Below are 14,649 nucleotides of genomic sequence, written 5' to 3' on the forward strand. Positions count from 1 at the left end.
GTCCAGAATTTAGCGTAAAGTGTTGTCAGGATCCCCCATGCAGACCCTCTTCTTCTTTACGGTGGATTTTGCCTTATCACATTAGTTTTGGGGTCTCCAGAGGATGTCATCCATAAAATTAAGTCAGTGTGGCCTAACTAGGTAAATAAATCTATGTTGTGTTGACTTTCAGTTATTGTTCAGTAGAAATGTATAGAGACTAATCATGTTCACAAAGACCAAGTACTTTACAGGACTGGTTGGAAATGGAACATTCCAAAATACATGTTTTGTAACTTCGCATTAAAGGTATTCTTTCATATAATTCATTAATTCAGGTAATCCGACATATCAACAAAGAAAAGCGACTCCAATGGTGCCAACAGATGGTGATGCAAGATGAGACGTTCGACGATGTCGTGTTTACAGATGAGACAATCATCTTCCTGGATAACCACGCCAAGCTTTGCTTTCGGAAGAGGTGGGACAAAGTCAAAGATGGGGAACTCTACTCACCAAAGTTGAAGCCGCGCCCAAAACACCCCATCAAGGTCTACGCTTGGGCAGGGATATCAAAGCGCGGACCAACTCCAATCATCATCTTTAATGGGATAATGGACGGAGATTTCTTCTGCCGAGAAATCCTGTCCGACACTCTTAAGGACTTTCTCCAACGCGTGTACCCAGATGGCCATCGGTTCCAACAAGACAACGACCCAAAACACCGTAGTAAGAAAGCAGTATTCAGAATGAAGAACGAAGGCATCAATTATTGGCCAACCCCAGCTGAGAGCCCAGACCTTAATCCGGCAAGTACATTTTTGTTTGAAATGTACTTAATACATACACAATACTGACATTGCTGTTGTTAGAACTTTTTATTCGGGGGTTATTATTTTCTCAATTTCAGAATATTCTGGTACATTTGCACATTGAAATGTGTATTTTCTCAGGTTGGTATGAAATACATTGTTGTATACAAGTTAAAACATGGTGTATCACCCTTGAAGACAACACAATCCTCGAGCACATTTAAGAACCCACCACACTTATCAAAAAGAGTAGATAACCTTCTCGGTGTGAGTGGATCAAGTAAATCTGTCCAGATAAGCAACTTGTTCTGTTCAGTAGTAAAAACCTGGTGTGTTACGCCCTAAGGCGGTTTCCGGGTATGCAAAACAAACAAATCACATATTAACACTTGTTCCCAAAACTTTTTTTTAGATTGAATGTGTCTGGCACGAACTCAAACACTTTCTGAGGAAGGAGGTCAAGCCTCGGACACTGGACGCCCTGACAGAAGGCATCTACCGCTTCTGGGACGAAAGGATGACCCCGGAGAAATGTCAGAGGTATATCGGCCATCTGAGGAAGGTGATACCTGTTGTAATCGAGCGCAAAGGCGCCCCGTCTGGATATTGACAATAACAAGTTTATTGCATACTAGTATCTATGCCCCATTTGAGCTTAATATGCAGTAACTTAGACCAGACAATGATATGTAAGCTATGCTATGCTGTAGTTATCTATAGTTAACGCGCTTCATGTCTCCTTCTAAAATGTGTATATTTCTGTTTTGCATGTGTAGTGTTGGATGTCCATCGCTATGCGATGATGACGTCAATGGTGCCGCAAGTGTGCTCGTAGCCCAAATGCTGAGGAGTGTGTAGTATTATTATGTATCATACTTATCTTGTACATGCATCTTTGTACAGTGAGCAATCTTCATGATCAGTAGGTGAGCTCCTTAGACACATGATGTAGTTAGAAGTCTAAAATTTGCATATTTAATTCAATGGCTTTCCATGTTAGAAGATTCAAATTCTAAGAAGTTTGAACAATGATGTCTTTCCATCTTTATGCTAGATTAGACTAGGCAAATAATTGATTAAGTTGTGGTTTATAACTTTATACTCAAGGTGACAGAGGCAATGTTGTTTCTTTATACACGGGCACATTTCAGTGATATACCTACTGTACTTTCAGCATTTGATTGATTGCAGCATTTGATGGTCCATCGGGTTGCTGTGGAATGATGTTGGCATGCTATTGTATAAAATAACATTAGTTATATGTATTGTACATTTGTTGTTGTTCTGAATAGTTGTAGCTATGTGGAAATATGTTACAAATGTTGCATAGTTGCTACGTAAAAACATGTTATAAATTATTAATTACAGGAAAACATGTTAGAAATGTGCCCAAGTTATTTACTCCAGCAAAGCTTTTAAAACAGTTAAAAGTAAATAAAACTAGAAAGGCAGACATTTGCTCTTGATGTACCGTTTTACATGTACTGTTTTACATGTCAATGTAGAAATTGACCTATTCCAAAACATCTTCCCACTCCAAAATGGATTCTAATCTAAGTTCATTCCAGCGTAAATGTCTTCTTCCCCAACTTCGGTCTGTTACTCCATCATATTCGTACTGAAATATAGCTGCCGATGACCACTGTTTGATTCACAGAATTCGAAACTACAAAGCTAAAAAGTTGTCTGAAACCCCGATCGCCAGATTTTCCTTTGTTGATCTTTGTTCTTGACGAGCTTGGCTTGGAATCAAGACGCCGAAATACAGACAAAAAAATCGTGCCCACAGTTTCTATTAATTGTTGATACTGTGCTCCAGTTGTCGACCAACCTGTATTTGACGTTCATAATCCTGAATCGGTGTTTGCACTTTCATAAAAAGGCACTTTGTAACAAATAACCGAAAACCGACGTTTCCAGAAGCAATGTTGTGACTCGCTTGGGATTTCACAAGCAGCACGGGGGAACAGTATTTTTTAAGAAAATACAAACACTTTTTTTTTGTCAAATGAATAAAGTATGAAATCAAACACTCTGTAAATATGTGTCCTTTTTATTCATGCAACTTATCTGATAGATAATTGTGCAATTTTGTACGGTTTGATTAGAGCACAATTGCACCGCAAGTAGCATTTCCACCCATACTATAATCGACTGTCCCGATGACCCGAGATGACCTCCAAGGCGCCGCCATTTTGCCAATCCGCGCTGCCGTCAGAACTAAACACAAACTTGCCAATTTCTCCTTGATTTCTCGCTAATTAATATTGTCTCAACATTTTCGAGGTTTCTTGACCATGCAAAAGTGAATTTCTACCGAAAACGATTAATATTGCCTTGCCGACTTTCGGTAAATTCGCCGAAAAAAAATTGTTCACAAGCCGCGCGTTATATTAATTTTCTCTACCGCCAAGTACTCGCTCGCGAACTCTAAGATCTCGCGAAGTTCCGATTTGCCCAAACTCGCGAAATTAAGTGCTCGCGAACATAAATGAACTTTACAGTAATTACGCAGTGTTTGCGTTTTCGAATTTCCGTAATTACGGCGATCTTTACCATGGTGGTACAATGTTATTGTAGACGTTTACCGTGGACTCAAATTATAAGGACGGATTTAATAAAACCGCCTTGATTATTAGTATACTCTAAAAATTAATTAATAAAAGATTTTACCGGAATCAATTCTTGTCTTCCACTTACCGCCAAACACGATAATGTTTTGTTTTGTTTGCAACAATCTCCTGTAATCACCTGCGAAAACTCGCACGCCGACGGGAAACACACCCTTGTAGTTAGTAATGAACTACAAAAAAAGCATCGTATATGTTGATCTTGCATAAATTTGACAGAAAGAGACAGTTGGCTCATTCGATCTTTAGGCGGGCACCTGATTTATAGACAACAAGTATCAAGTTATTTTTGCTGTCAGTTTTCCTCTTTGCTGCTTGGCTGTCAAAGAATGATTGAATTTGCGTTCTGCGAAGTTTCAGACAGTCCGGCGCGGGCGGCACGATCTTCAAACAGCCGCGATCTGTCAATCAAGATCGCGCATCGTGGGAGAGTGAACACTTGTAGTGGCCGTCCTCGGAGCTGCTGTTTCGCGCCCGATGTATCAAATCGTATGATCTATAATTCAGTTACATCCAGATCCCAGATGACTATCGCTATTTTTGTTATAGCTCTCAAATTTTAGTCAAATCGTCGGCTTAATCGCAAATCGCAGTTTGAACCCGCAGAGAAGTTGTGCTGCTAGCATTCTTGTTTGTGTACACGTGAGGTACGTTCGGGTCCAACATTTTTTTTTAGCTTGCGCTGTTCTTCATATTTTGCCGTATTTTTCTGTGTTCCGTGGATACATAAAAACGCTGACACAGTTTTGTAACATCGGATATCATTGCTAGCTTTTGAAACTGCGTTACGATCATATACGAGTATTCATTTTGCTACGTAGATCGCAGTTTACAACTTACTTTCCCCTCCCATAAGCGCGCGGCATATCCATGTCAGCTACGTATTTCGGGGGTCAACTACCTAATTCTACCGCAACATCGCAACGAAAACTCGCACACAGGAGGTGACAAATTGCTATTGTCTTGTGCCGGTGCAAAATAAACATGAAACCTGACCCGATCTCATACATATCATTAACGCTGACGCTGACTGGTCAGCGTTTGACTCTGACGAATTCTGACGGGCGTCTGACGATGTCTGACGGTTTCTGACCAGTCACTGACGATTTCTGACGCGTCAGTGACGATTTCTGACGCGTCACTGACGCTGACGGGTGTTAACTATGGCGCGATCGCCGCTGTAGCAGCCTTACAGCTTCTGGATCAGGGCTCGAAATACCCCCTGCATATGCAGGTTAATGCAAGTAAAATTGGAGCTGTGCAGGTATTTCTGGTGTCTACGTGCACCTAACCTGCACTGGTCCATGTACTGGGGTTTATGCATAAATGTCATGATATAGGTGTATGTGGATTGTTATTGACTGCTTTGACTGTTACCACCTACAAATGTATAATGTATAAAAGAAAATATAGCAATTAATGGTTCCTGAACAATTCTAGCATGATCCATACTCTTCCTAAATTCAGACTGGTGCAGGTAAAATTTGTCTGGTGCAGGTAATTTTCAATGTTACCTGCACCAGTGCAGGTTTGCAGAAAAAAGTATTTTGAGCCCTGTGGATACAACTATAATCTAGTTGGTAACTAGGAGACCCAGTTCAAATCCCAACAGCACTTTTGATATGAAAAGAAAAATAACTTTTATTTCCCCTACCCTGACTTGGAAGACCAGCTCATTTCCACCAACACTGAACTGAGACTGGAACAAGATGGTGAACTTTTCCTCACACACCGTTTCCTGGCCTTTCTTCTCCGGTCGCTTGATTCTCTTCAGTTGCTGCAAAGAACAAGAAGTGTGGCTCAGGCACATTTGATAGGCATGTACAATGTATGTGTGCATTTTTTGGGGTAAGAGAGGAAAATATGATATTGCAATATGTAAAATTACTACTAAAAAGATTTACTGCAAGAAAGTATTTACACAGATACATTATCTCTCTCTGACACTTCCTGTCTCATGTTGTAATTCCTTCAAGGTCTACTTGCAAAGCAATAAAAGTATTAAAATTTCCTACTATGTCACCTATATAGATAGTTATTACTGCAACGAAGACGATCCCCCCCAAATTTTCTTCAATATTTTGCATACTGCCATGCCGGTTAACTTCTCTGGAAATTCCTATCTGGACAATTTGTACTATTTTTTCAGCAACACATGGAGCTGTCATTGTCTTCATGGAAAATGGAGGTATTGCTTTGGTGTGTTCATGTGCTTGTGTTTCTGGATATTTGCAGTCAGTGAGTGTGTATAACCTTTTAACATCTGAGTGGATTGCAATGATATTTGGTTTATGGATAGCGGTTGGGGTGGCGAAAGTTAGAAGGTCAATTTTGGATAACGGTGGTGTATGACCATGGTACTACAGCAGAATTCTGTCCTGGACAAGCCATGGTCTTGATATTTTGGTGGCAGACAGTTTTTGCTGACAGTGTACATTTGGGACCCTTGGCAGGTTGCTCTGGAACTGCAGGGGCATTTTGTTTAACCATGTTGAAAGATACTGGTAATACATAATTACCATGTTCCTAAATGTGACTCCCAGGATTCTGGTTGCCTGATGATACTCCATCACTCCTGTGTTGTTCAAGATTTCTCCACTGTTGTCATTGCTATGGAGGAAAGTGTGCCACAAAAACAGTTTAACTTTGTTTCTTATTAACAGTCAAGTTGAGGATAAGTAATTCCTTGTAATACGTTGTCTATTCAAATTTTGCATCCATACAAATTCACAATTTAATTTTTCATTTACAATTATTCATTCAATTTATCATGGATAACCTCTTAAGGAAACAATAATCAGTACTTACTCCTTGATCCTCTCATTTCTCAGCAGTGCTCTTGCCTGGTTTTCACTGCAGAAAAGAAGGACCATTGTTAGTAGTTATAAACTTGAATGTACATATTGTATGTCTATTGCCATAATCATAAAGAAAAGAGTGGATGTAAATGATATAAGCTCCTTGCTTAGAGGTGTTGGTTATGAAGCTTCCAGGGATCTGACGAGTGGACGAGCTGACAGTAGTCAGGCTAAGTGAAGTAGTGTTTTTCGCCTGTCTGTGTTTGTGTCTATCTGTAACATTGTGTTTCAGCAATTCCCAACATTTGCAATGTAGCATCAGCACACATTTTCAGCGCAGCTCTTTTTGTCACTTAATTGCAAACCAATCTACAATGATTAAGTTTCTTCAAAGAGAGATTTGTAGTGATCTGTTGGTGTCTAGTGCAAACTGGGTTTAACCCATTCGTTCCATTTTGCCTTTTGCAATTAAAAATATACATTTTTTTGTCATTTCAGGCAATAAATTGGCTGGCATTAATTTTCGACAAATTGGAGCCTGTTCATAAACGGTCTTTTGCAAACAGGCACAGGGCTCGAAATACTGGGTGTTTGTGCACCCAGGTGCACCCAAAATTAGAGATGTGCACCCAATTTTTTTCTGTGGGTGCACCTAATCCCAAAAATGAATTTTGAGCCCTGAGGTGAGGTACCCACTTTACTCCTCTCATACCTGATGATAGTGGCCTTCACGTTAGGTGGGTTCATGTGTACATTTAGCTTCCCTCCAACCAACAGTCTGTAGGGAAACAACAGAAGGAAATGTTTAAAACCAACTTCATTTGCGATATATCAGTTGTCAGTATAAATCTGTAATGTCATACATGTAACAGACTGTACTGATTATAAGCTGTAAAGCCGAAACACTTTATTTCCTTTCTTGTTAGACATTTTAAAGTGAGATTTATGCGAGAGGTTAAGATAAAAACAGACAGCTAGCCGACTGGCTGGAAAAATTCTCTTGTTTCTATCAACTATGCTTTGAAAACCGAGACTTTATTTCTGTGATATCATGCGAAGCTTAATTCGACAAAAATGACACAATCTTTTCCGTCCTGCAAGTCAGCTTAATTTCAACTGGCCCTTAGATCAAATTGATTTGCGTAGTTTTTGCCGAGTGTGAACAGGGCTAGGAAGTGAGACGTTTGATACACACCTGACTGAAGCCTGGAACCTAGTCTGGGTCTTCAGGACTTGTGGAGGCTGTTTTTCAATGATGAAGGTACTGCAAAGTTAACATAACACTCAGTTACTGTCACACTCAGAACAGATACTGACATGCATGTTCTAACATACTGTACTCTGACTTAAACTATAGCTTAACATGGCATCAAAACATTTTCTGTCCTTTTTCTGCACAGTGGCTTCATCTTCTCAAAATGTGATCATCAAAGAATGGAAGACATCAAAATGTGTGTAAATCTAACATCCATACAGGGCATTCAACCACTGGTTCTATGTACAACCACTGTTATCCACAAGAATAGAAATTCAAGTCCATTGGCCCGATTACCCGGAGTGGATTTTGGTCCACTAGCCTGACTAACTTGGGCTCCCAGCCGCCTTGTCTTCAGTGAGGTGCCTACAGAAAACTCAGGCCAGTTTCATTTCCTGTCACCTTTCAGGGACCTTTCTGCCCTCTTTAATCCCATGTTAGTGTCCGTGATGTGCCTAGCCAATACCAATCCCATACCATACAGGTGTGACTCCCCGTACCTGGTGACCAGCTGAGACAGCAGTGCTGTGATAGTGGTGCTGAGTTCAGGCAGGATGTCAGGACCAGGCTGCTGGATGGGCAGCCTGATTCTGACAGCAGTGACTCCCCTTACCTGGTGACCAGCTGAGACAGCAGTGCTGTGATAGTGGTGCTGAGTTCAGGAAGGATGTCAGGACAGCAGGGCTGTGATAGTGGTGCTGAGTTCAGGCAGGATGTCAGGACCTACCTGGTGACCAGCTGAGACAGCAGGGCTGTGATAGTGGTGCTGAGTTCAGGCAGGATGTCAGGACCTACCTGGTGACCAGCTGAGACAGCAGTGCTGTGATAGTGGTGCTGAGTTCAGGCAGGATGTCAGGACCTACCTGGTGACCAGCTGAGACAGCAGTGCTGTGATAGTGGTGCTGAGTTCAGGCAGGATGTCAGGACCTACCTGGTGACCAGCTGAGACAGCAGTGCTGTGATAGTGGTGCTGAGTTCAGGCAGGATGTCAGGACCTACCTGGTGACCAGCTGAGACAGCAGGGCTGTGATAGTGGTGCTGAGTTCAGGCAGGATGTCAGGACCTACCTGGTGACCAGCTGAGACAGCAGTGCTGTGATAGTGGTGCTGAGTTCAGGCAGGATGTCAGGACCAGGCTGCTGGATGGGCAGCCTGATTCTGACAGCAGTGACTCCCCTTACCTGGTGACCAGCTGAGACAGCAGTGCTGTGATAGTGGTGCTGAGTTCAGGAAGGATGTCAGGACCAGGCTGCTGGATGGGCAGCTGCTGCCGCTGCATCTCCACTCGCTTGATCTGCTGTCGGTTGGTCCAGATGATCTCAGCCAGGGCTTCACACCTGACAGGGAACATTTAATTTAGCAATAGCCCATTTTAAATGCATCTTTGTATTTTGACCTTTAGAAATTAAATGTGCCTTGTTTTCATGCATGCGTGATTTCATGCCAAAATGTTCTTAGAATATGACCTCTGACCTACAAGCCGATGCTGAAACAACCTTTTTGAAAACGTGGCCGTTTTATATGTTGAGCTGAGCTGTTGCAAACTCACCCCAGAGGGTCAGTGATTCCGAGCTGTTTTTGAAAATGCATTGTGGAGGGTTTAAATTGTATTGACATTCATTTTCTGGAGGTGTTTTTAGAAAACACCTTTCCAGAAGTGTTTCTGAAAATGCATGAAAAGCAGGCCTTAGCCTCCTAATATGGTAAAAGCCCAAGTTTGAACCAACAACCATAGCTATAGTATAGATGAGAGAATTGGAACTGACATTACCTACCAAGTCTATTTTTTTCAGAAAGCAAAACAAAAAGCACAGATAGCAAGTATGAGTAAACAAACAGCTCACCACTGCTGTAACAGATCCAGAGTTTCTTCCTGCGGACCGCCATTTCCCGCGAGCTGCTGTCGTCTCTTCCATTGGATGAGCTCCTCCTCTACGATTCGCTGCTGCAGTTCGCTCAGGTGGTGGAATGTTGTTCTGTGCTTCTCTGCAAGAGTCTGTATCAGATTTTCTCAATTTAAGTACTGTAATAATACATGCACCCTAATTAAATATGCACCCCCAATTTGGGGCAAGTCTGTGGGACTGAAACGTAAAATGGAAACACTCAAATAAAGTATGCACCACTTCTTTAACACATCTTGAACAAGATAAATTCTTAAATTTATTATGTTTTCTTCCCTTTTCTCTGGCTAATTTTGCATATTAGTCAGGGACTTCCATAAATCTTTTCTTAAATTTGTAAAAATGTTCCCCACTGGTATTGTCTCTACAAACTTGTGCACGAAAACAACATGTACAGTTTTGCATCCATCCTAGAACTGCAGTACTACCTAGGCTTGCTCTATTTGAATCCCATTCAATAACCTAAAATAAAGCAACAACTTGCAGGACTTTTGGACTAATAGTTTTAAAACATGCGTCAAGAGAATACTGTTAATGTGAAACCAATGAGCATTTTTTGCATGGGAAAAGAGTAATGCTAGGGGTTGGTTGGGAGTACTAATGTGTGAGTGCACATGTGAGTTCTTGGTTCTTACAATTCTCATCTGTAAGAGCTGCTGGGCCTCCTGCTGTAACAGGGTGTCCACCTCTGCCTTCTTCTTCGTCAGGTTGGTTTCATTCAGCACCCTGGTGGGGTCCTGGGCTGGCTGCTGCTGTACCTGCTGTAACTGGGCTGTGTGGGGGGACACAGGTTTTAGCCTGGAATCCAGCCGTATTGTGCTTTGGTCACTCCGAGGTACCCTTCCTGCCAATACGACTGGCCTTCGTTAGCATTCGAACGATCGGCATTTGAATATTCGCAGAGATTTCATGCGAGATCACATAAAATCATGTTTTCAGTTCGTAATCGAACAAATCGAATGGAACACTACTTCTATCTTTCCCGCGAACTTTTCGTCTGCGTGACCTCTGTATCACAACAACAGATCATGTGAGAAATGGCGCCTCGCGATTGGTGTTCTTCTCTCAAGGGTCATCCAATGAGCAAAGAGAGATAAATATGAATATTCATGAGTCTCCTCATTAGTGACGTAAGGGCCGATTGTTCCAATTGTAACGAAGGCCAGACGTGTTGGCAGGAAGCAGTGCGACCAAAGCACAACACGGCTGGATTCCAGGCTAGGGATATTTAGCAATGATTCCAGAAATGTGGGACAGAACAGTGGTAGACAACTGGCATTGTTTCTTACCCCTTGTACCCACTGTAGTGACCGCATCCCCCACTCTAGTTTCCGAAGCCGCTGTTTTGTCCGTACCCCCTGTACCCACTGTAATGTCTATACCCCCTGTACCGTGATTTACCCCCTGTACCGTCCATACCCCCTGTGCCATCCGTACCCCCTGTACCGTCCATACCCCCTGTACGATCTGTACCCCCTGTAGCACCTGAACCCCCTGTAGCATCTGTAACTCCTGTAGTGTCTGTACCCCTGCAATATCTGTATCCCCTGTAGTGTCTACATGTATATCCACTGTAGTGTCCGTACCCCCAGTAGTGTCCGTCCCCCTGTAGCGCCTCTACCTCTGTAGTGTCCACACCCCCTGTAATGTCTGTACCCCATGTAGTGTCTGTACCCCATGTAGTGTCCCTACCGCTACGTTGGGTGTGTCTTTCTGTAATATTATATTACTGTAATTCTTGATTTGTTAACAGTAACTTGATTTTTAGCTCATAAACTTAATAATCACTATTCAAATGCTAACATTTCATCACTTCAACTACTGACCTTGTAACCTGATGCTTTCCTGATACTGAATAACAAAGAACTCTTGTTTCTGCTGCATGACTCTCAGGTCGTTCTCTGTCTCCTGTGTGAACTGTTTCAGCAGCTGGAAGGCCTCCGAGATTTTCCTGTTGGTTTCTGACCGAGCAGCGCCTTCTGCGCTCAGCATCTCCTGATTCAGCTGAGAAAAAATAAAGCAAAGTCAATTTGCATCTGAATGAAAGCAAATACCTTAGCAAAGAATAGAGAACTTTAGAAAAAATTGTAGATTACAAAAAGAAGTTTTTTTGAACCAACAGTGACTTTCCTACGGTCAACCATACAAACCATCTATACTAGGCTAACAGATGTAAATCTCTTATATCATCATACAATCAGGTGGGGCTGAATATGTCATCAATGTGTTTTCTTATGTCATACTCTGTGGTTGAGAGGCTGGAAGTTCCAATCCTGACACCACGCAACATCCAGGCTACTGGAATGGGTTCCGGTCGTGATCCACTGTTTATTGTACTTGTAGAGAATAGGTCTGTGAATTTCCCTGAGCAATGAATCTTCAAGTACTGTACATACCATCTACCTTCTCTGTCATGACCAGTAGAAGAATCATACCTCATTGAGCTAAAATGGTTTGAGAACACCATAACTATCTACCATTAGATACGACAGTCAAAATAAATCACTGAAATATTCAAAAAAGCCTTTTCTTGCCTTACCCCAGTAGCCTGATCCACCAATGCCTGTTCCGTTGAGATACAGTGTTTGATGATGCGGACTAGGTCAAGAGGGTTGCTGCCATAATTTTTCTGCAAGGGAAAAAAATCAGATTCTATTATTTTCACTATATAAGGTGGCTTGAAACGGGTTCATATAGAATTACCCACTGATTACATATTTTCTAGAGCCTCAAATTGAACTTTGTACATAATAGAATAAAACATGGTCAGTGTATTCTGTATCACCCAAGGTACCTCTTTAGGCTGGGACCAAGGGTGATAGAAACACAATGTGGCATTTTGTTTTATATTATACTTAACTGAGAAAGCACACATTTTATTTTAAAATGCACTAAAAGTTGAGAAAATTTCACGTCCTCAAACAAAACTACATCAATTCCAATGTCTGAATCTGGTATTCATATATAGTGGCACACATGTTTAAATCATAGGATGGAAGCTGGGCCAATACAACTTGAAAGCCCATGCAATTAAATGTAAAGTACAGTTTGAAACATTTGTGTTGACCCAGGTACGTAATTATACGTTCTTCATACTTACTGTGAAGTGGTCAGCGATTTCTTTCATCTTCAGTCGGAGCAGGAAGTCTGTGTCAGACAGCTGGTCGTACTTGTACTGGAGTTGTTTGATGAGAGCGTCCAGGATCATTCGGGCCTTCCCTTCGTGGCCTCGCACGTCTGGGTCTATGTCCTGCCTGTACAGGCATAGAAAAGGTTAGCATGGTAGCATGTTTAGTCCAGTGGTTAGTGACCCAGCATCTGTAACAATAACCATGACAGGGCTCGAAATACCACCCGCATATGCAGGTTAGTGCAGGTAAAATTGGAGCTGTGCAGGTATTTCTGGTGTCTACCTGCACCTAACCTGTACATGTACTGGTCCATGTAATGGGTTTTATAAATTAACGTCCTATGATGTAAGTGTATGTGGATTGTTATTAGCTGTTGCTTGACTGTTACCACCTATGAGGTATAAAAGAAAAAGTAGCAATGGTTTCTCAACAATTTTAGTATGAGCCATTCTTCTTGAATTTAGAGTGGTGCAAGTAAAATCTTTCTGGTGCAGGTAATTTTCATACCAGTGCAAGTATGCAGAAAAACGTATTTTGAGTCCTGCATGAGTTTAATTCCGACTGTGTCGCTCACTTGACATGCATATGCACACTACTGAAAAGGGTTGCAGTCCTTAGGATGGAACGTTAAGCTGTGTTCCACTATTCATTGCCCTAGTTGAAAAGAGGTTAGAAGAATTTCCGCTTCAAAAAATAGTCTGATTTAATCACGCTTATAGCAGCCAAGTGCTTACTTAGCCTAAGTAATTCATTTGTTCAATCTTCTGGACCACTTAGAATTCAAAATGAAGGCAGCTTTCAATTCAAGCTTAGTTTTCTTTGCATGCTTGCAACAATTTTGTCATCCATATAATGAAATCAACATGGCAATATTACGCACAAAAGAAGCCCACCCACCATGGCTGGTCTTCTATCCAGTGAGCGAAGTAGTGTCTCACTTCGATGGGGAAGTGTGTTCCATACAGGTTCTGCATTTGCTGCAGGGCATCCCCCTGCAGGGTTTGTGCTTTGGCCCACAGTGCCATCCTCTCCTTCTGTTATTACTTGTAGCTCAGACTGTAACCTGAAACACAGACAAAGGGAACAAACACCATATAAGGCCCAATCTATACACAGTTTTTGCCGATATCTGTGGATATGTCGGGAGGGATCTGGAACGTTGGCTGCGGGACACCCGTGGCGCTTACAGTCATAAACAGCTATATAGCCTAATGAGCCCGCGTTATATGCTAATGAGCCCTCCCGAAGTCGGGACACATCTACACGCACGCGGAAGCTGTCGGGGACCCCTGCAAAGCTATCGGAGACCCCTGCTAAGCTATCGGGCGAATGCTCCGGACCTTTCTGGAGAAATTCTGCTGATATCTTTATGGCGATATTGCGGTTCCATCTAAACACTGAAAAAAAGCTGTCGGCGAGAGGTTTTTGGCTCGCCCATATCGGGAAAAACCGTGTCTAGATCATGCCTAAGACTACTCTGAGTCAAGAAATGGAAACCTCAACCAGTAGTACATCAAAAGTGGGTAACCCTACAAAATACATGCATATTCCAGGGCAATGAGCATTGAGCAATAATCAAAACAAAGGTCAAATTTCGCTACAAAGGATTCTGTTTGGTGCAGAATCCAATGTCCAAGTTTGGCATTTCAAAATCCTATATATGATGATGATCTTCATGTACATGTAAGTTACAATAAATGCCTCTGTTTTAGACCAAGTTTGAATGGTAAAAATTACTATCAACTCTCCACTACTTCGCTCTTGTTATTTTCTTGGACCAGTAAGCCCCCTAACTTGTGTGTCTGCTGGAATAATCTGTTCATTTTCAGTCCACTGATTTTTTTTCAGGTCCAGTTTTTCTGGACCAGTACAACAAAAAAGAACTGTTTTGTACCGGTATATCGGACCGGTACCCACCCCTAGTGCTGAATTACTAGTATTTATGTCACAAACAACATGCACAGCTAAAGCTACAACTTACACGTGCTAAATGTGCTATGTCATGCAAAAGAAAACTACATTCCTCCTAACATCACAGAACCCACACATTATAGAAAAGGTGGGATCCTTCGTCTTCCAAGTTGTCTCAGGAAAAGAAGTCGAACCCAACAAATTACAGTTTTCTTTAGAGTTATCTTTAG

The 14,649-nt window shown here is 41.9% G+C and overlaps 1 protein-coding gene across 4 annotated transcripts in view; it reads right to left on the bottom strand.

Moving 5' to 3' along the window:
- LOC118403966 (signal transducer and activator of transcription 5B-like) overlaps nt 1–14,649 on the bottom strand; it is a 37,200-nt gene that overhangs the window by 19,706 nt on the left and 2,845 nt on the right. For 2 of the 4 annotated variants that reach the window (XM_035802866.1, XM_035802869.1), the window contains exons 2-9: nt 13,406–13,571; nt 12,478–12,631; nt 11,917–12,006; nt 11,204–11,381; nt 10,013–10,149; nt 9,318–9,469; nt 8,655–8,810; nt 7,415–7,483 (exon numbers count right to left, since the gene is read on the bottom strand). In XM_035802866.1, the coding sequence (XP_035658759.1) occupies nt 7,415–7,483; nt 8,655–8,810; nt 9,318–9,469; nt 10,013–10,149; nt 11,204–11,381; nt 11,917–12,006; nt 12,478–12,631; nt 13,406–13,533 (1,064 nt within the window). In that variant the 5' untranslated portion in view covers nt 13,534–13,571. Of the gene's footprint in view, nt 1–5,075; nt 5,199–5,940; nt 6,032–6,229; nt 6,275–6,931; nt 6,998–7,414; nt 7,484–8,654; nt 8,811–9,317; nt 9,470–10,012; nt 10,150–11,203; nt 11,382–11,916; nt 12,007–12,477; nt 12,632–13,405; nt 13,572–14,649 lie in introns of all 4 variants that reach the window. The other 2 variants (XM_035802868.1, XM_035802867.1) reach the window with 2 other exon arrangements.

Source organism: Branchiostoma floridae, chromosome 16, assembly GCF_000003815.2.
Source record: "Branchiostoma floridae strain S238N-H82 chromosome 16, Bfl_VNyyK, whole genome shotgun sequence".
Classification (NCBI taxonomy): Eukaryota; Metazoa; Chordata; class Leptocardii; order Amphioxiformes; family Branchiostomatidae; genus Branchiostoma; species Branchiostoma floridae.